We start from the raw sequence: 21,294 nt of genomic DNA, 5'->3' as shown, positions 1-21,294 counted from the left end.
TTATCCGAGATTTCACTCATCCGAGGTATGCTCTCTCCATATTACCTCGGATAAACGAGGTTCTACTGTACCTGCATTCTGCACGCTTACAACTAACTATGAGCGTTCAACTTAGCGATGGCCACTAAGCTAAAAACAATCGATGCACCGATTAATCGAGTCCAAAAAAATAATCAAACAGGAGTCGATTGTTTCCAAGTTTTTTGAAACGGTGCATATGAAACCAAAATTTCGTGATTTTCAGTATTTAGTCCTAATGGCGGAAAAGTTTTTTTTATAATTTATAGTTTCATTTATCTTTCACTTATTATATCGTAGAGGTACTCGGTAAGTAAGACGATGATAATAATTGATACTTTAATCATATAAATTAATATTGTATTGCGTCGCTCATAGGAGTAGAAAACAAAAATCGATTGTGAGGAAAAATAATCGAATCGATCGATTAATCAAGTTTTAAAAATAATCGATTATTTTTGGTAATTCTTTTTCGATCAATATAAAATTGGAAACAACAACAGTTATATAGCATAAGTACTATCCTGTCTGTTTGAACTGATTGTATTCAGCATCTTCGTAAATGTATAAGTTTAAACAACTTCCAAAAAATGGTATTCTTCCAAAAGGTTCTGGCGTCACACTTTTGCCTCGTAAAACGTTATAAGAGATATAATTCCACAATTATTTGGAAATGTAGAGACCGACATTTGCAAAATTAACCACGAAGTTGCGTCTATCTATGATTGATAATGTTCGCACAAAATTTTCAAAGAGAAACATCATGTGATCTGCAAAAATATGATTTCAGAGATAGTTTTCACGTCAATAATTTTTGAGTATTTATTATTATTATTGGTTTTTTATTTCAACTACTTGTCACAAATAGATAGCATAATATACGATTGGTAATCATAAAATTAAAAGTTGGACAAAGTAAGTTAACACAAATTTTGTTCACCATGTTACCGAGATAAATAAAGACTTATGTTAAATCTTCGTCTGACGCAAGAAGCTTATTGACCAACACCAATTTTCCACGGTATTTAAACCATCATGTAAAAGTATACGGAGTGCAATCAATGCAAACAGACCGAAAAATACTTGATTTAAGAAATTATACAAATCATTCTAATTTCGTGAAAATCTAAAATATTTAAAGTTTCGCTGTTCGTGTTTCTTTAAGGCTTCAGACTCAGCGGTAATGAAGTATTGAAGTAGCTTCGGCTAGAAAAACGTATTACCCACGTACCTATAATACACAGAAATCTCGGTTGTTTTATACTTCATCGGTTAAAGAGGTTGATTGGCCAAGAATCGATGCTTTTTAATAACGGCATTACGAGACAGTCACGCATTGGGTATTTATCGAATTATTATACTTGCAAGCTTCGAAGATTTCTTTCAGAAACACGCAAAGACAGAAAATACCGAAATGTCAAACGAAATAGTTTATGTCACGTCGATATAATATTTTAACACAATAATTTAAATACAGGTGTTAATGTCAGCAGAAATCAGTGCACCAAGAAGTGAGAGCATGATTCCTCAATTACCGCTTGCATTTTCGTCACAATTTTTTTTTATTTATTTTCAATTGACTACTGGGGCATGACGGGGTAATACTGTTCAACACTAGAACTACCGAAATTAAATCGATGCTATTTCTACGAAAACCGGTCGATATGACTAGTCTTCAAAAAATCACAATAACAAAAAATGTTTGTATCGATATAATATAGTTCTAGTTTTAAACGGTATCCCATATTGCCCAATCCCATATTCGTAGACCAAAAATACAGGGATACTGTAGATTTGTACTATAATTTAACGCCTCTCGTCTTCGGATACAACGCACGTAGGTATGCGAAATGTGCAAACCAGACTAATAACGAAAGTTAATGGATTCCCCCATTTTGTCCCACCAGTGAGGCAAGACGGTGCATATGCTCTGTTTTCTATTTCTTAATTTTTATAATGTTACTATTGAAAATTGATATAACCGTGAATCCCAATTGTAGGACTAATTGCCAAAGATCACATATCTAATTGCTGTAATACTTAAATTGTAAAAATAATGTGTTTTATTTATGCTCAAAGCTTAATGTCCCCGTCATGCCCCGCCCTCCCCTTGGTGGGTTCGATCTTACTCGACGACGGTTCATTTTATACAGAAGATGATTTCTAAAACTTAGCTCACTTGTTTCACTTTATTTCAGACATCGTTGAATATTACTTTTTCAATATTTCACCGATAATTATTAAGATCGACAAATAGTAATTATATTGAATTAAATACCAGGAAAAAAGGAAACCTATTTGAGTGACTGTAAGAATATTCTTCTAAATAACACAAGCAATTGTAGAGTGAAATCAAAACCAAGGAGAAACTATGGAGCGATTCAAAAGTAAATACTGATATCTAAACTTCTATTTTCGTATTTTTAGACAGATCTTTGTAGCTTACGAATATAAACATTTGATAAGTACTCAATTTTCGACCAATAAAATCGATATAAGAAACATCAATTTTTGGCTAACCAACCTCCCTAAAGGCATCGAGCAAGCGGAAGACCTCTGAGTTCCATCGGTCCTCAAGGAAGAGTTGATGCATCACCGTGTATAGATTTGAGCAGCTGCGACGCGTCATATGACTATAATCTGTTCTGTTATTCATGAAATATGACTCGTCGAACGATAATTGACGCACTTTTCTTCTTCGGTATGTGAATTGGTCATAATTTTATTAACAAACACCAATCGTCAAGGTCAATGCGTCACAGTATTTCCACGTTATTCATGGCATGAATATTCTGACAGGCGAAGTACGAAAAGGGTTAAAAATAACAGCAAATTCCGATTGCGTAACATCGTCCGCAGGCACCTGTAAATCCCTACGGTCCGCCTGTTGGCGACCCGATTCGACAAGCTTTCATTGGTTTCGTCTGAGGAGCGCGAGTGTGCAAGGACCAACGGTAACTTCGAAAGACCTTTACTCATGGCCTGAACTGGTTACGTATGCCAAGGCCAACGCCCTCCGTAAAGACGCGGAACGGTCCACTGAACCATTGGACAGCTGTTGTTCAACCGAGTCTTTTTGTGCTATTTTGACTGGTCAGCTGACGACTTTTCGCGCATAGTTAGAAGTGATGTGTACTACGGTAAGGTGGATCTTATGATGGAATTTTTTTGAAAGGACCCCGCAGAATCTTTTTTGAAAATTGACTGGATTTCCAATATATTACAGTAAAGATCCTCGTGATCAAAAGTTCTCACAAGTTCACACAAGTCCCAAAAATCAGTAGTTTCCAAGATATAGGCTTAGGAAGGGGGGTGTATGGATTTTTTGATAAATACGGATTACGCAATTTTTACGAATTACAAAGCTTCAGGGGGGGACTTGAAATCAAATATGTCACTTAAAAACTGCACAGCGGATTCGCAGAAACTCCGCAGATGCGTGAAAAATAGGACAAGTCGATTCTCGTTCTTCGCGCAAAATCTGACGCTGTATCTCCTTCCCGTAAACCAATGAGTTCATGGATGGAATCAATCACAGCTTCTTGCCTACCTTTGAGAATCAACCATGGAGGTTTTTGAGTGATTTCTTTGATTTCATGTCCCCTTGAAGGCTTATAATTCATGAAAATCACGAAATCCATAAATATCCAAAAATCTGGACACCTTTTTTCCGAAGCCTGTATCTCGGAAATTACTGATTTTTGGGACTTGTGTCCGTGAGAACTTTTGATCGGGAAGATATGTACTTTGACCGAGACGCCCCCGATTTCGTCCCAAGCGAGTAAATAGAGATTTCCTCAAAAGCCCAGGTAGCAAAAGTTTGCGATTTATAATATTCACATTCTTATTTTACTTCCAGTATGTATATATTTTATCGTAGGACTAACTATTTGCAAAAGATCTATAAGTGTAAGAAGTAAATCAGCATCGACACTACTGCTTCTTAAAAATAGCAGCATCGGCAATGGAGGATTTTATGTACATTATCTACTGATATCATGATGATGATGATAATTGGGTACAGATGACATAGAATGCTGTATAGACGATGCTGATGTTTATATAGAATGTTAAAATTAAGGCTCACTGACTTCTCACGGTAACAGATTTTTCGCAAACAATTGATCCTGGGGCGAAATATACACTGAAACATACAGTAAAACGATGCTGAAGTTAGTAACGTTACTGTAACGAAACATCAAGGAAAACTTCATTGTTGTTCAATTTTAGAGCGACCTTCAATGAGTTGGCTTTTCAAAATACGAATATGTTTTGTTTATAATAGTTGAGTAAATTTCAGACAATCCTGAAAGTGTGAAGTAACAATTTTCCGTAAACAAGGATCGTTACAATAACGTTACTAACCTCAACCTCATACAGTAAGAAAGTGTGTATTTTTTCACTGGCAAACTTCACAACCCTTCCGCAAGGGTTTAGAGTCGAGATAGAGATCTGTGCTTTGAAGGAAATTTTTATTCGTTCATTTGAAACCAATCTGCGAGGTGGCCGAGTTAAAATTCGGAAAAGTTAGAAAGGGAAACCACCCTATAAATGTACAGGGAGTGCAAAACGCTTTTCCAAAGCAAGGAATTAACGACTCGTGCGATCAATTTTGTCCTTCGCCAAGAAGCCCGACCGGCTTCGATGTTTCCAGGAGCTGTGCAACCGCAGCCGGGTTTCGGACGAGTTTTCCCCATAAGTTTCGTACTTGTTTCCTGGCACCGGAAGCTCGAGGAACAGTGGCAACCTTCCCCGTATATCCTTTCTACATCACTATTGGTGCGCAACACGATCGCCGAACGATGATCGTATGGCATATACGGGTCCGATAACTATGAAACCCAAGGCTCGTCACTTCGCTGGTTGCAGTAGTGTCGTGACGCCGGTCGAGAGTAGACCTTCCTGTTCTGGTGCTGATGTCGCGTAGCCGTACAGTAAGGTGGCTACTGCGTACTTTTTAATGTCAGTGTCTCGTTCGGTGGCGCGTTGAAATTGCAACCGACCAGCCTTCCATAGGCGCAGCTATTGCGCACAGCCTGAACGAACAACCGCAGAACTTCAGTCAACTTGTATAAGTACCCAAAGTGCAACGCAGCCACGCTATTATCACTGGTAAACAATATTTCGTAATAAGGAAGGTGCTAACCAATTTATAAATACATACCTGTGTAAAGTAAGAGTACCAGTTATTGACCCTGTCCAAATTATTCACGTTTTTAGGTTGTATCTGTTTGATCCTTAGTTCTAGAATTACCAAAAAATAAATTTGTAGCGTCTGACCCTCTAGCAATTTGTTTTAGTCATCGAGAAATTCATAATTTGGACCGTGAATTTATAATTTTGGAAAATGACAGGGTCAATAATTCTGTCTAAGCGTGTCGATAATTGGTACACTTACCTTAACCTCGTTATAAAACGATATTTATTTTTATTCGATCAGATCTAGTTTTTGCGCTACAGCTACTACCAGTAAAATTGAATGTGTGTAGTTTTTATTTACCTTTTTTTATTTCGGGAGTTTTGTTATTTAGTAAATGTAGGAGATGATTATGAATGAGCACTCATACTTGTCGTTTTAGTTCAAGAGGTATTTATTTAACACTATGGTAGTACATTTATCGGATCATCCGGGTTTAGCACGAACACGAGAAAAGAGAGGAAAACCTCTCCCTCGCAAACGGTCATATTTATATTAATACTGTGACACTATTATACGGTCGAAATGAAAGAAATTCAGAAATTGACATTGCGGTCCTAGAGGGGCCCTCCTCGGAGGAACTAAGAATTTTTCCAAAATAAGGTCGATAAAACATTCAACACTATATTCATATAACCTCGTATATGTTTATAAAAAGTGTAATTTGAAAAGATTAAAAGAATCATATTACAATAAAATCATTCGCATCTAAATATTCTAATATCAATTCTAATATTATAAACCTTGTTTCCAACATAATCAGTTAAAACTTTTTATGTTACATGCAGAAAGTGATTTTTTGTTGCCAGTGTTATGTGCAAAATTTCGCATCGAACATTTAACAGTTACCCAGATTGAAAACAGAAGGCAAGAGAGAAATTAAGAATTTCGAAGCGCAGTGCGTCGATGTTTAGATTTCTCTTTTCTATGGCGTTGGCAAACTAGTCGGTAAGACCTGTTCGATTCAGTCGTTGATGTCCATCCATTCCGTGCCCGATAAACCCTCATTGTATCGACACAATATACGCCTGGGATGAGAAGAGAATTGCGAATGGATCACAGCGACTTAAGCGTCAATCCTATATTGAATAGTATTCTGTTTCTCTCACGTGACTATAATAATTGAGGGTCACCTTTAATCTCCTGCACAGATGGCACGTGTACCTTATGCCAAAGCCAGAGAACAGGACACGTTTGTTTACTCGCATCGCGAGCACAAGGTCAAGAAACTCCCAGTCAAAGTACTGCAGTGAAACCGCGTTGGCTGTGTTTTAGTGATTCCGAGTATCGCTAATAGTTATTCTTCGGACGCTGCAGGGCACGCGCAACGGGTGAAAGGTGCTTAATGTTGTTCAGAATTTTACTAATATCTAGGCGAAGAGTTGAATGCTGATTAAGCAGACGGTTTACTCTGTGAATAATAAACGGTTTAAATCTCTCTAGAACGCCGAGGCGCCTACGGCTTACCTGTTAATATACGTATATTGTAGTAGTACTTTTCCTTGCGAACTTTCCAAAAGGCCACGCCTTGTATAATGATTTTTGCGCATCGTTAATAAGCGGCTCAGGTTAGAATCGATTTTATAAATTATACGGTACGAATTAGGCAGGCGCCAGAAGTTACAGATCATAAATTGTGTAAATACCAATAATTGCTATAACAAATCCTAGAGCGAGTGTTGAGACGCGTGATGAATTTCCGTGTCACTTTCGAATCCTTGTAATGAAAGTGACAATAACTTGCCAATTTTCCATATGCCTGCGTGTTTGTGGAGGGGCTCAGAATTTCTTCCAGGTCTTTACTTTCTTCCACTCGATCTCACCTGTGCAAAGATACTTCGGTCATGGTATACCTTGCTTCAACAAATATTGATCTCAGTCAGATAACAATCGTTTCATTATTTTTCGGTGAAATATTAAAATGTCGGTGTATGTAGCCCTCGATTCGCATAAAATTGCAAATATTAGATTTGGAAAAAATTCCAAGTTGAGAACAAGCGGCTGGTATGAAAAATATATCAATGTAAATATCCTTTAATAATAATACTGATTGCGAATGCAACCTCTCGGTCAATACACTCGGTCCACTTTGATAATAACTGAATGCAGCAATAAATATCAATTCGCGGGTATCTTCGTTTTGGATTTCATTTCATTTATTCGCATGGATGAAATTTTGCTTCCGAATAATTAGAACCTTCTCTGTAGCTAACTATGTATTGGGTCTATCGGAAACGTTGGCAGTAATATTCGTTTGAATCACAAGAAAAGAAAATTTGTCCTGACTAACTAGTTGCTAACAATTACACTTTATCATTGAAGCAGCGGATATATTTCTGCGCAGCTGATGTTTTGTCGATCTTAACCTTCAGAGTACCTACAGTAGGGTCTCTGACAGATCCTGTCCTCAAGTTTTACTATTTCAGAATACCTAGCTAAATTTCTAGCCAAAAATATAAAGAATTAAGAAAACACAATTTTTTTTTTTTGACACAATTTCCTTTTTTTTTGTATCTATATTTTTTCGGGAATTTCTGTCGATCTTTTAATATTTCTCACAAGGTATTTAAACTACAGGTATTGATTTTAGAATGTTTGAGAATATCCGAAATTTTTTTTCAAGTCAATCGGACAAATAGATTTGAAATGGTGGATCGTAAAAAAGTGATTAGAACGTAAAGATTAATTAGTATATATTTTAACATCACATGACTCCACACCTCATGTGATATGAAATGGAACGCAATAAGGATATTATGAATCTCACTTTGTCTCATTGTCAAAGTTGAAAAATTGTAATTACGTAGGTTATTGAGGTTGATCAACAACGAGTAACACATATATTGCATTAAGAAGTTTTATCAGGACGATAAATCGATCTCAAATAAACAAATAAAAACAGCAGTATACATATTATATGTGCGGAAGTCCATATCAACTAGACAAACGTCACTTTTTGATTTCGACTAATTTTTTATTCCATCAACAGACAAACATTAAACTACATATTGTTTTAAATTTCTATCTCGTACAGTTTCTGAGGTATAAAGTTTTGAATTTCATCAATTTTTACTGCAAAGAATATTTCCAATTATATATAACTTCTGAACGCCAGATTGAATCCTATTAATTTGGAAACTGAAATTGTTCGTGTTGAAATGCACACTTCAAAAACATACACCAAAAATACGCAGCATGTTTAGAACTACAGTATAATACCTTAAAATTGAGAAAATTTCTAATAGCACGTTATTAATTTTATTGAAAACCAATTTCAAAAATTTCTTGCCATAAAAACGAGCAGTAACCCTTTATGGTCACACGTTCTGGCTGTAACACGCTAGCCACAAGGAAACACAATGTCTCTTAAAAATTCAAGTCATTGGATTGAACATTCTAGAATGTGAAATTAACCGTATTGTATTTTAATCAAATTCCCAAATAGCGAAAAAAAATCAACCTAGCCTTACCGACCGAGCACTCACCCTTTTTCTTCCTATATTAAGTAAACAAACGAGCGAAAAGGATTCAAATTTCTAGTAGAATCCAGGAAAGTTACTCATATCTCGAGGATCGTCCAACAAATGTGTGGTTTTTCCACACAAGTTACTATTACCATATTTACCGCATTTCAGAAGTCACAAAGTGCATAGCTGAGACACTGCGCAATTCCGGAAAAAATTAGAACCAATATGAGCCATCGTGAGACTGTTTTCATTCGATATTAAGCTCGCTAGACGAGAAGTAGAAATCACGATAATTTCGTAAATGAAAAATGCTCTCACGATCAGCTGGGCGCATAGCCAAACGTTTCTTGGCTTGTTCATTTAATATAGGATGAAAAAGGTTGAGTTTGCTAGGTCGGTAAACGTACGAGTACTGCATAACCTTAATTTGTATTGTTGTATAATATACGAATCAAACTTCTTCCTTGTCAAATGACAGGTAGGCGCATGACATGACACAGTCTCGCGAGGTACTGGCAATGATGGATGCCCACACGACGACATTCGGACGTAAACGCGGCTGCACGATTTCCCGTTGCGGCGCCTTCTTGCTTGGGACGTTATTCCTCCTGGCCCTCGTAATCACGGCCCTCTTGGTTTACCATTTTGCACCGTGTGCGGATGGCGCTTTAGGGCGGCAACACGACGCAAGCGACTCTGGACTCTTCGCTGGCAGAGGATTCCTGGGAGCAAATTCTGTGTCGACGAAACTCGACGTCAGGCTGCCGAGATCGGTCGTCCCAGTTTTCTACCGATTGGAACTAACTCCCTTCATTTGGGAGGGAAATTTCACCTTCAATGGAGAGGTGAGAAAGCAATCGTTTTCACAACTAAAACGTAGAATAGGCGATTTTGGCCGTTTGCTGAAAATGAACAAAACACGCCATTTTTCAATGAATGACGCGTGCGTTGGGAAATGGTAAAGTATTTTTTCACTAGTGTTTTTAGCAACACTGTGCATAAAATTCGGTTTTACGCACTGTTATTAGTGCGTAAAATGACACTCTCGTACGAGTGTACTTCGATAAACCATTGCTCGTCGAATGAATGTGAGGAATTGGAAAAATTTCCCATCGAGTTAATTTCAAATTCCTGCATTGTTTTTTTTTTCGAAAATCAAGGCAACTGATCATAACTACTCGCATGAGTGTTGTTGACGATGAGATATGGATCATCGAAGGATATGAGGTATTAGAAGGATGAATTGAGCCATCGGTGGGGAAATAAAACTCGATTGAGAAATAAATCGATTTTTGACTATATTGGATTTTTGCAAGTAATCGTACTGGTCCTTTCGAGCCGATTTGCCCTAGAAAAATTCGAAAATTAGATTAATTCGAGTTTTGACTCTTCGGACACAACGATCTTTCGAAATTCCGAATATGAGTTGGTTGAAATTCCGAATTTAAAAAGTTCCGAAGGTTCCAGATTTCGAATTATTTGGCGGTGAAACTTGGAGTAAATAAAATACGAAATAATAAAGTTTCGAATGATCGGAAACCCCCGACGGCTCAAAGATTCCGAAAATACAAGTCACGATAGAGCAAAGTTCCGATGAAGCAAAATTCGGAAAAATAAAATATACTCATGCAGCTTCGAGTTTAATCAATGAGTGGGTATCAAAATCGATAATCAAAATGACCAGGATTCCGAACGTAAAAATATCGAAAATCCAAAAAAAAAAAGAAAGATTGAAGCGTTGAAATTTCACAGAGCTAGAAATTCACAGAACTGAAAATCTTCGATCGCTCAGAATTTTGGTGTTTCAAATTTTTTAATTATCTTACTTCCACCCTTTCGGAACTTTGACTTGTCAAAGTTGCCGTTTCGCCATTTTGCCTTTTGGAAATTTGCACTTTGGGAACTTTAAACGACGGGTTTCGGACCATTCCGAACTTCGATGTTGCGTCAGCGTTTGGTTTCTTTACTATAAATTTCGCCACAAAAAAATTCGGAATCTGGACTTTCGAAACTTTTCAAATTCGGTATTTCAACCCCGTCCCCCGAAAATTGGTAATTTTTATCCACTGCGTCAGTTAGTAACTCGTCCCAAGTTCACGGCCATGGATAATTCATTTAGCGCTTTAACGAACCGTAGGTGAAAATCGTTGTCAACGTGACCGAGGACACGAAGAATATCACACTTCACGCCGTTGACATGAAGATCGACGAGGCAGCAACGACGGTGCAGATGCACCCACCCGACAATAATGGAACGATACGAAATAGAATGGAGGACGTTGGAATTGACAAGCAAACTAACGACACGCTCAGGCAATTCCACGTCATACACACAGCAGGCATGCTGAAAGCTGGCAAACAATACACAGTGTATATCAAGTATGTCGGGTACCTCAACGACTATCTCCAAGGATTCTATCGGAGTTCCTACACCGTTGGAAATCAAACCAGGTGAGCGTGCCTGGATAATATTTGAAAACGTTTCATTTTCACATGAATTTCTTATCTCAAGTACATTTGACCACGCATTTTCTTTTCTCTATTTGAAATTGAAGTATGAATGCATTTAGCCGTTCGACAAATACATACCTCTGTTGAAATAGATTTTATACTTTTCCCAAAATATTGTGGTTAAGGTCATGTAGTACTTCTCATATCTCGAACGTCTTACAGTATGGAAGAACGTCGTGTAGAATACGCCAGTCTCGAATAAAGTTACGTGCAATATATTTTTCTGCAAAGTGGTTTTACGCGAATCGAAATGAGGTGAAAAGCTGTTACCTTCTCGAGAAGGATTTGTTCAATTTACTAAATACGGCAATCTAATGTGGCGAAAAAATCCAATGGCATATTATTGGATTCAACAAAAAAAAAGCGATCAGAGCAATAATTTCAGTTCTTGAGTGAATACACATTTATTTGAATCGACAAAACATTTCTGTCGCCATATTTGACTGACATATTTTGTCGATACAGGAAATTTTTTTTTTTAGTGTCTTTATTGTGCGAACCCCGATTCCTGAATGCTACGATTTTTTTTAATACTGCAGTAGCTAGACAAATGGTGAATAAAATTTAATTATTGGAAAACTTTAGGTGGATCGCCACTACACAGTTCCAGCCTACGGATGCTCGACGTGCATTCCCTTGCTTCGATGAGCCCGCGCTAAAGGCAGAGTTTGAAATTCACATTGCTCGTCCGAAGAACATGACTTCTATCTCCAATATGAATGGTACCGTTGACACTACGCCAATGTGAGTAATCGACATACGAATATTGGAGTATGTAAATATCAAACTACACAGCATGAAATGGCCAGGAGAAACAGTTCTGAACTATTACAGTATATTGTGTGACATGGAGGCAAACTCATAGGAGTCATAGGTGAGCCAAAGATGAATATTGCAAATACGTGAGGCGAAAAGACCGTTGCCTCCTTCTTGCACACGGTTCTTTGCGTAAAAAGAATATGTTACGCGTTTTTTCACAAACCACGAAGTTGAGGTTAGGGTTGCGTATTATCAGATTTGTTCGCGACTGCGCATGCGCGCAGTACATGAAAGACCACTTTTAACCCCTAGAACTTGAAAGTCGTCTTTTCAGTACTCCGCGCATGCGCGTTCGCAGGCTTGCTAACATGCTCGCGTTATATAAAATTTTTTTATAAATTAGACCGAGTCATATCTGTAAACTTAAACTTGTTTTCGTATTCATGATTATTAGCGTTTTCCAATAAGAATTTTCAAAAATCGTATGAAGATATTTTCATATTCATAACTGGCAACTGGCAATTCTCCGCCAGATATTAAGTTTCTACTAGTCACCGTACTTTCGTAAATCCCAGATTATGTGACGTTCTCGGTGAAAATTGAATGACAACTTTGAATAAAGAAACCTACGGCCCGTCAACTGATTCTATCACAAATGCTGATAATCATAGCCGAATCCAACATAAGACAAGCCTTTTTTTCAATTATTCTACAGAGTCGGCTTACCCTCGTATGAATGGGATCGGTATCAACGATCTGTGCCCATGTCCACGTATCTAGTGGCATTTGTTGTGTCAGATTTCGCGACCCAAAGATCGGATGACGGCAAGGTCGGCGTTTGGGTTCGTAGCGAGGCCCTTGATCAGGCCAATTACAGTCTGAAAATCGCGCCGCAGATATTAAAATACTTCGAAAATTACTTCGCAATTGATTTCCCACTGCCGAAAATGGACATGGTGGCTTTACCCGATTTCTCGGCCGGTGCGATGGAAAACTGGGGACTTATTACATACAGGTAAGCAAAAATTGTATAGATACTACTGCTCGGCTGAAAACTTCAAACAGACTGGAAAAGATTTTTCATTGTTCCAGTTTTCTACTACCCGAAATCTTGCATGCAATTTTGTATTATCTTTGGACAAAAATTACTATTACTATTCCGATAAGCCGCTCTGGTATTAAGAAATGTTCAAAAATAACTTGACATCCATAATTTATTTCATCATTTGGAATCTCATGTTCAGTTTGCAATCGTAACCCCAGTAACAAAGAAAAGTTTAAACTTCGTGTTTTTTTTTACACACTAATTTGGCCGTGTGAGAGAGTACAACTATTTCTAAGGTTTGTCCCCTAGATGTGAGAAATGCAACCCGTAAGGTAAAAAACGCGGTCGCATAATGATGCTTACTGATCCATCTCCTCTCTTGCCCTGGATAAGCCAAAAAGGCTTCTGGGTTCATACCCTATCGGGTATGGCGGGTGCCGGCAGTAATTATTATTATTATGTTATCTGTTGATAGCGAATGATATTCACTTTGATTGAGTTTATCGAAGAGGGTTTTTACCACTGAGACGGCTGAATCAGCGCGTAAAAATAAATGTCTAATGTTCTTTGATGGACTACAACATATCACAGACTAAATAAAATCGGTCGGGTACAGCTCGGATACTTTCCTCGAGAACGAGATTGAAGCTAGCAGGCAGAATTAGCAGCCAAATGTTCAAATGTTCATTCGAATCACATAGTGAAGTCAGAAAATGAAAATTTTGTGAAGTATCTTGAATCTCCAATACTTTTATAAAAGTATGAGGATAAAACTGACTGCATTGTTCTAATTCCAAAAAAATTTAACACGTTTAGCTGCTAACTCTGGCTGTTAGCTTCAGCTTCATTCCTTGTGAGTAAACTGTAATGAATAAACTCTTTCGTTCGATTTGCTTCTACATAGTCAACATTTCTAAGTCAAGAAAAAAGTTTATCCGAAGTCTCAAACTTAGAGTGCCATCATTTTTCGGTTTAACAAAACATCATGGAGAGTATAATGAAAATCTTAATCACGAAGTTTCATCACCTCAGGTTTTCACGTAAATGAGGTTGAAAATAGTAACGTTATTGTAATGATTAACGTTTCGAAAAATCGTCATTTAACAATTGCAGGAATGTCTGAAATTCAGTAAATCATAATCAAAATAATAATTTTTCTTCCGGATGTTTCGTTACGTTAACGCTACTAACTTCAACCACATTCATGTAAACACATCTATCTATGCAATGAGAGTGATTCAGGAAAAAAAAAATTTGGGATCTTCCACCGTAGCACTCCATAAAAAGTTTGCTTGGGTTAAAAGAAAGATTCTGTCTAAATATGAGCGTTCTACGTTACGTGGAAGAACGCGGTTTTTTGATTTTTCACCTTTTAAAATATTTTGGAATATATGAAGAAACCTGTAGCACTTCAATTATTATTTCTTCCCTGTAATTTATATTCAACCCAAAGATCATGATCCATAATATGACAATATATCGAACAGGAATCTTATTTTCCTGAATTAAAACTACATAATAAATTATATTTATTTCATGAAATTGAATAAATAATGAAAAAGTCGTCAGATACGCTCCTAAAATATCAACTGGAAACTGAATATTACAAGTGTGGGTGTTCTTGGTGACGTAAATTGGTATTGTGATAGATTTAAGCAATAAAAAAAATTCGTTAAAAAAAAGGTGAAAAATCAAACGAGTGCGATCTTCTGCGTAACGTAAAACGCTCATCTTTTCACACTATGTTTCATTCTACGTAAACAAACTTTTGAGGGGATGCCACAGTGGAAAATCGCAGATATCTTTTTTCTGCTACACCCTAATACATATATAGGTATTAGGGGTGTGCGGGTACCCGAAAGCACGGGTCCTCGAACTCGGGTTCGGGTCGGGTTTGCATTGGGTTGGGTTTTTTTGCAATACCGAAATCTTTGAGTAATCGAAATTTTCGGGAACCTGACCCGAAAGTAATCCATTCCCCCCCGACCCAGAGAATTTCAGTACCCGCACACTCTTAATTGGTATATTATATATTTATAAATATCAACTGTCAATAAATTTAAAGAGAGACCGCAATGCTGTACCAAGAAGGCGTATCCACAAACAGTAATAAGCAACGCGTGGCAACAGTCGTGGCGCACGAACTTGCCCACCAATGGTTCGGCAATTTGGTAACGCCGAGTTGGTGGACGGATCTTTGGTTAAACGAAGGTTTCGCAAGCTACGTCGAATACATCGGCATGAATGCCGTAAGTATAAATCTACATATACTTATGCTTACTTTACATAATTTTACTGCTTTATCTCTCAAAGTAAATTTCTCGGATATTATTTCGCGGCGTTGATGCCAAATGGACGTATAATTTTTTTTTTCATCACCAATCGTTGCGTAGACTTATTTTCAAGCTAATATTTAAAAAAAAATATATATACGCCATTTTGGCTTTAAAATTTTATTTTCAATATTCAGCTTAAAAATAAGTCTATAGGACGATTGGCAATGAAAAAAAGAATATGCACCTTTTTGGCTTTAGATAGCTCTTTAAAGCCAAAAGGGTGTAAATTAAGTATAAGCCCTTTTGGCATTAACAACGCGATTTGAGCTCGTGTGGTACCCGTGCTCGTTTAAACAATTATTATCACAATTCGAGTATGCAAATATTCAACGTTAAGGTTGAGCCATCCTGGAAAGTCCTGGAACAGTTCGTGGTTCACGAGCTGCAGAACGTGTTCGCATTGGACGCCCTAGCATCATCGCATCCAATATCTGTCGAGGTTGGCCACCCGGATGAGATCAGCGAAATATTTGACAGAATTTCATACGGAAAAGGTAAGTTGGTTACAGTGACTCCATACAGCGACAGACGTATACTTTTTTCATGTACAAACATTGATAATTTTTTTGTCTTTCAGGTGCTTCGATAATTCGCATGATGGATCATTTCATCACTACTAATGTTTTCAAAAGAGGACTGAGTAATTATTTGAGAGAAAGGTGAGTCAATATTGTACGTATACGATGAACATCGAGAATTATCTTTAGTATAAGGGCTCGATCTTGCCGCTGCGCGCGCTTTACTGTGTGAGATACGGAGAAGCAACATACAAGAATCATATATCGAAAAACATAGTTGATGACATATAATACACGTAATATGAAGTAATACATTAAGCACCAGATTATCATTTTGTATTTGGATGTTGTCAAATAGCACTCGGTTCCTATCGCGAGGTACATACTCAAAAGAGTGCAATTCAATTGCGAGAGACGAAAGCCATCCGGTGATATTTACAATATTAGTATAGAGATTATGTTTGTATATGTAATATACCTGCTACTACTCTTTGTTCAACCTTCTTCATACATGCATTATTAATATAAGTTCGTTGCACGGTTTTTTCAAGAGCTTACCAAAGCGCCGAACAAAACGATCTCTGGGACGCACTTACGAAACAAGCGCACAAAGATGGAGTATTGGATAAAAGTATAACAATCAATGAAATTATGGACACGTGGACACTTCAAACTGGCTTCCCAGTAGTCACAGTTAATCGAGATTACAATAGGGGAAGTGCAACATTAACGCAGGTAATGGCGAGATAAAGGAGTTGTTAGAGTTCCATTTAACGCCTGCATACCACGAGGATCTCTTTAAGTGGGCCTTTCAAACTATACTCGACAACATAAGTCCTAATTATATTACCCATCGCTGTAACGATGACTGAAGTAATGTGTAAAAACCGCCACTTGTAAATCGATTTACCTAAATGCATCCACCATTTCATTCAATACGATTTTTTACGGGTTGTATTCAGGGAGTAAGACAGAATTCCGATGTTGGAATAAACAATTTTTTTATGCTGCCTTTTTTAACCACGAATAACAAGATTGTACCATGAACTATGCACGTTATAATAATAACAGAATATAAACTTGAAGAGTGATCAGTGTTTCCAATTGCCATTTTCAGGAACGATTTCTACTTCAAACTAGTACAACAGAAGTATCAGATGACAAACCTTTATGGTGGATACCTATTACTTACACCTCACAGAACGTGCTCAACTTTAATGAAACAACACCATCGCGCTGGATGCAGGCTGAACCAACAATTACTCTGTCAAACTTGAACACAGCAGCCAACGAATGGGTGATTTTTAATGTCCAAGAAACTGGTAATTAATTCGTAAAGTTAACAGGTTGCATATCACGTTGCTGTTCCATCTAACGTTACCACTTGGGACTTGAGCTGTTCAGCCTAGTTACGTCTAAAGTATAGGGCATTTCTTAGCTTGATCCGTCTTATAAGTGTACTGTCATTACGCGTACTTCAGACGTATTAGTTACGTGGAGTACGAAAAAATTACCAAGTCAGAAACAAATACAGTCATGAGCCCCCCTGTAATAGGTTTTCGATGTTGACACTTAATGTATTCGGTAGAAACAAAGGGTGCACCCGCATTACCGGATGAGAATTATACTGAAATAGCTGACAAATCGACGGGCGGAATATAACAATTTGTTGTTTAAACTTTTCAGGATATTACCGAGTTAATTACGATGAGCAAAATTGGCGCCTGATCATCCAAGAGTTGAACAAAGCCTCTTTCAAAAGTATATCTACCATCAACCGAGCACAATTACTAGACGATGCTCTGAACCTGGCACGAGCTGGTAGACTCGACTATGCGACAGCTTTGGACGTAACGTCCTACCTCGCGCACGAAACTGAATACCTTCCATGGAAAGCTGCTTTCACCGCTATGGGTTATCTGGATAGAATGCTTGTCAAGACTGAAGGATATGACAGATTTAGGGTAAAGTTTATAGGACTGTTTGCACAATGGACCTCTATGTCTGCTTTGCAATCGCGGGCAGGCTGCTGTCATTGATACAGTCAATATTTTCAGATCTTCGCACTCAAGCTGCTAGATAATATCTACAAGCAGACCGGCTTCAAAGATATTCATGGAGATCCACAACTGACCGTTTTCACTCGAATTGACGTCCTGAGTTGGGCTTGCAGCTTGGGACACAAGGACTGTGTACAAAACGCGGTAACGCAGTTCCACAATTGGCAGATTACGCCAAATCCAGACAATAATAACCCGTGAGTATTAGCTAACTTTCGTATATCGACGATCATTACTTTTAGGCGTTTTATTGAATAATGATGCTAACATCTGAAAAATCTGTATAAAATTGTGCAGCATATCGCCTAATTTGAAAAGCGTCGTTTACTGCACTGCCATTCGAGTTGGCGGCCAAGCCGAATGGGATTTCGCTTGGGAACGCTATCAGAAAACAAACGTTGGATCCGAAAAAGATCTGCTGCTTCACGCCCTTGGATGTACCAGGGAAACCTGGATCCTGAGCAGGTATTTGAATTGGGCTGTGACGGAGAATTCTGGTATCAGAAAACAGGATGCCGGTAGAGTGTTTGGCTCCGTTGCCAACAACGTTATTGGTCAACCGTTGGCCTTCAACTACTTAAGAAACCAATGGAAGCGCATAAAGACATAGTAAGTGGAATTTCGCATAATTACACTAGGTAATGTCGCGTATAAAGGACTGTACAACTTTAAAATGGTATTCTTATCAATTCATAGTTTCGGAACTTCACTTCTGACGATCAACAATATCATCAAGTCAACGACGAAGAACATGAACACAGCATATGAACTGAAAGCAGTGAGTATATTTTCCTAGCTGTTTTACAAATCCATGCAAAACGCATATTGTATTTTCGTTGAATCAGTGATATAGAAACTGATGTGTTGCAAAAATAGTACATTATGCAAGAAGGGAATATAGTCGAAGAGAGGGCGGTAATCACCCAAGAGAATAATCGGCTTTATTCCCGTTGTCACATATATAATTTTTATCCCCGATCTAACCTTGACCCCTTTATTAACTTGAACAGTGGTTATTAGTTTGCATTTTTGCCCTCAATTGAATGGGAAATAACAAAAAAAAAAAAATAATATAACACAGATGTTTATTCCCAACTTAACTGTAATGGCCACTTCATCGATATGAAAAGCGGGATAAAAGTAGCATATTATTCTCTATGTTAACCTCACGAGGGTAAAACCGCGGACCCTACAAACTATGTCACTAGCGATATTACGGATTATCAATAAGATGCTTGACGTTTTCGTGGTTATTCATCCCTCGAATTCTCCTTAAATTCTAATTTTTTTTATTATTATTTTCTGTCGATGTTTTTACCATTTGATTAGTATAGAAATTCCACTGAAACTCGGTAAAATTGCCAAAAAAAATAGATTTTATCACTAAAATTATCAACATAACTAAAAGTGATGAATCTAAGCCGCCCTCTTGCGATTTGGAGATGTGAAATTTGGTCTCTTTTTAGTAAGAAAATCTATGTTATGGTAATTTTTTAAACAAATTTAAGTGGAGTCTATCTTTAAGTAGATGAGTCAAAAACAGATACTATTATTATTTTATGACAAGATTTAAGTATTCATCAAGTTCATATATTCGTGAGCTCTGACTTAGAAATTTCTTTATATTTGAAAATCACTTATTGAAACCTTATTCCCTTGAAAATTCGAAAATGCTTAAATTACCAACAAAGGCTCCGATGTCGATACTTCGTTTCAAAATGATTCAAGGTCAAGGCAACTAATTCGAGTTGAATTTATAATGATTCACTTTATTGAGAAGGCGATGTCCTAGAAAGTTACTGTAATAGATTTTGTATTTTTTGAGGGCCCTTTTAATTCCAATTTTTAATCATAATCATTATCGGTACAATACTGTAAAACTAAACATTTAACGATAAAAACTGTTTCAGAGGGATTGGAGAAAATAATCCGTTGAATAAAATGACCCGTCGCAAATCGAACGAATCTTGTAAAATGTTAATGTTTCATCATTTTATGAAGCGATTTAAAATTGAACATTGACATCGAAACTTCCGTTTATAATTCCGGTATTTTTTATTTTCGTATTCTCAGGGAAGACATTTTGCCTCACGAGTATATTAATTTGATAAACACTTCATGTGCGTCTATTTCGTAATAAAATTATCAAGATCTATTCGATTTTTATTTACCGATCTCACGAAGAAATATAAAGATATAAGATAATTGTACTTTTAAGCAGAATTGTCAGAATTTTTTTTTTTTTTGATTCTCTAATGTGTGTCATAATTACAGCTGTACGAGTTTGAAACAGAACACAGCGCAGAACTGGCGATAGCAAGAAGAGCGGTGCAACAGACTGTAGAGCAAACAGAAGCGAACATCAAATGGCTTGATAGAAATCACGAAACAATTCTCAATTGGTTAAAGAGAGCGACAGCCTAGTCTGCAGAGTGCAAGGTCTAAAACTGGAGAAATGTGATTTCTACACGAGTGCGAGCGACCAAATAACACGTCGATGTTTAAAATTAAGCAAACGACTATTATTGTTTATCGGCAAACAAACTGCCGTTAATGTTCTCGTGGTGGTATTTAAATTTTTGTAAGTATTTGTAAATATATTGTATTGATATATACCTGTAAACATGTGTATTGTGTGACCTGTACTTACTCATGCATTTTCACTATTAGCGTATATATTTATTAGAAGTAGATTGTATCTTAATGAAATAATTTCGTTGGAAAACATTCAAATCATTTGACTGAAAATGTTTGAATAAGGATTCTGAAAGACTGTTTCTTCAACAAGCATAATTGTAGAGGTTTTCGGACAAATTATCTTTATAAGTAACTTAGAAATATCTACCATTTCTCAGACTCTCGTACAAAAATCTGTATTTTTGTATAAAAATTAACTTATTTTTTCGTTCATACCTGTCAAATTGTTTTTAATTGAAAATTCCGCACATTACCCAAAGAATCACACGCATAGAGAATGATATAATATCGTTGTTCAGTCCTGGGTTGAAGTGGAATAGGTTGGTTATAACATGATTGCTAGTTTCTGATAACCTATTAGAAAAAGAAGGTATCCAGAATTTCGATTCAAGTTGAATCGATACCTATTCCTAGAAATTTTCTTGAGGAGAAAAATCAAGATAGCGACTCCAATATGGCGGACGCAAATTTCAAATTTATTCAAATTCGGTCACAAAACTCTATCCAGATGTTTTCGGGGTCGCTGATTGGATTCGTCGTACTGAGTTTTCAAAATCTGATTTCAAATTCATAATCAGCGGCCTCAAAAACCCTTGGACAGAGTTTTTCCTCCGGATTCGATCGAATCTGAAATTTTCGTCCGCCTATCTTGAATTTCTTAAATCCGATTTCAGACTCGCAATCAG

At 37.1% G+C, this 21,294-nt stretch overlaps 1 protein-coding gene across 5 annotated transcripts in view; it reads left to right on the top strand.

The window, feature by feature from the left end:
* LOC124175480 (aminopeptidase N) overlaps positions 1–20,821 on the top strand; it is a 41,493-nt gene extending 20,672 nt beyond the window's left edge. For 3 of the 5 annotated variants that reach the window (XM_046555792.1, XM_046555793.1, XM_046555794.1), the window contains exons 2-15: positions 9,161–9,527; positions 10,820–11,133; positions 11,779–11,937; positions 12,668–12,967; positions 15,063–15,246; positions 15,671–15,827; positions 15,911–15,992; positions 16,403–16,586; positions 16,969–17,173; positions 17,538–17,815; positions 17,909–18,108; positions 18,209–18,520; positions 18,608–18,689; positions 20,186–20,821. In XM_046555792.1, the coding sequence (XP_046411748.1) occupies positions 9,174–9,527; positions 10,820–11,133; positions 11,779–11,937; positions 12,668–12,967; positions 15,063–15,246; positions 15,671–15,827; positions 15,911–15,992; positions 16,403–16,586; positions 16,969–17,173; positions 17,538–17,815; positions 17,909–18,108; positions 18,209–18,520; positions 18,608–18,689; positions 20,186–20,335 (2,961 nt within the window). In that variant the 5' untranslated portion in view covers positions 9,161–9,173 and the 3' untranslated portion in view covers positions 20,336–20,821. Of the gene's footprint in view, positions 1–4,874; positions 5,131–6,441; positions 6,554–9,160; positions 9,528–10,819; positions 11,134–11,778; positions 11,938–12,667; positions 12,968–15,062; positions 15,247–15,670; positions 15,828–15,910; positions 15,993–16,402; positions 16,587–16,968; positions 17,174–17,537; positions 17,816–17,908; positions 18,109–18,208; positions 18,521–18,607; positions 18,690–20,185 lie in introns of those variants that run through there. The other 2 variants (XM_046555790.1, XM_046555791.1) reach the window with 2 other exon arrangements.
* The last annotated feature ends 473 nt before the right edge of the window (positions 20,822–21,294 follow it).

This window comes from Neodiprion fabricii, chromosome 2 (assembly GCF_021155785.1).
Source record: "Neodiprion fabricii isolate iyNeoFabr1 chromosome 2, iyNeoFabr1.1, whole genome shotgun sequence".
Classification (NCBI taxonomy): Eukaryota; Metazoa; Arthropoda; class Insecta; order Hymenoptera; family Diprionidae; genus Neodiprion; species Neodiprion fabricii.
This window is presented reverse-complemented; position numbering and strand designations above follow the sequence as displayed.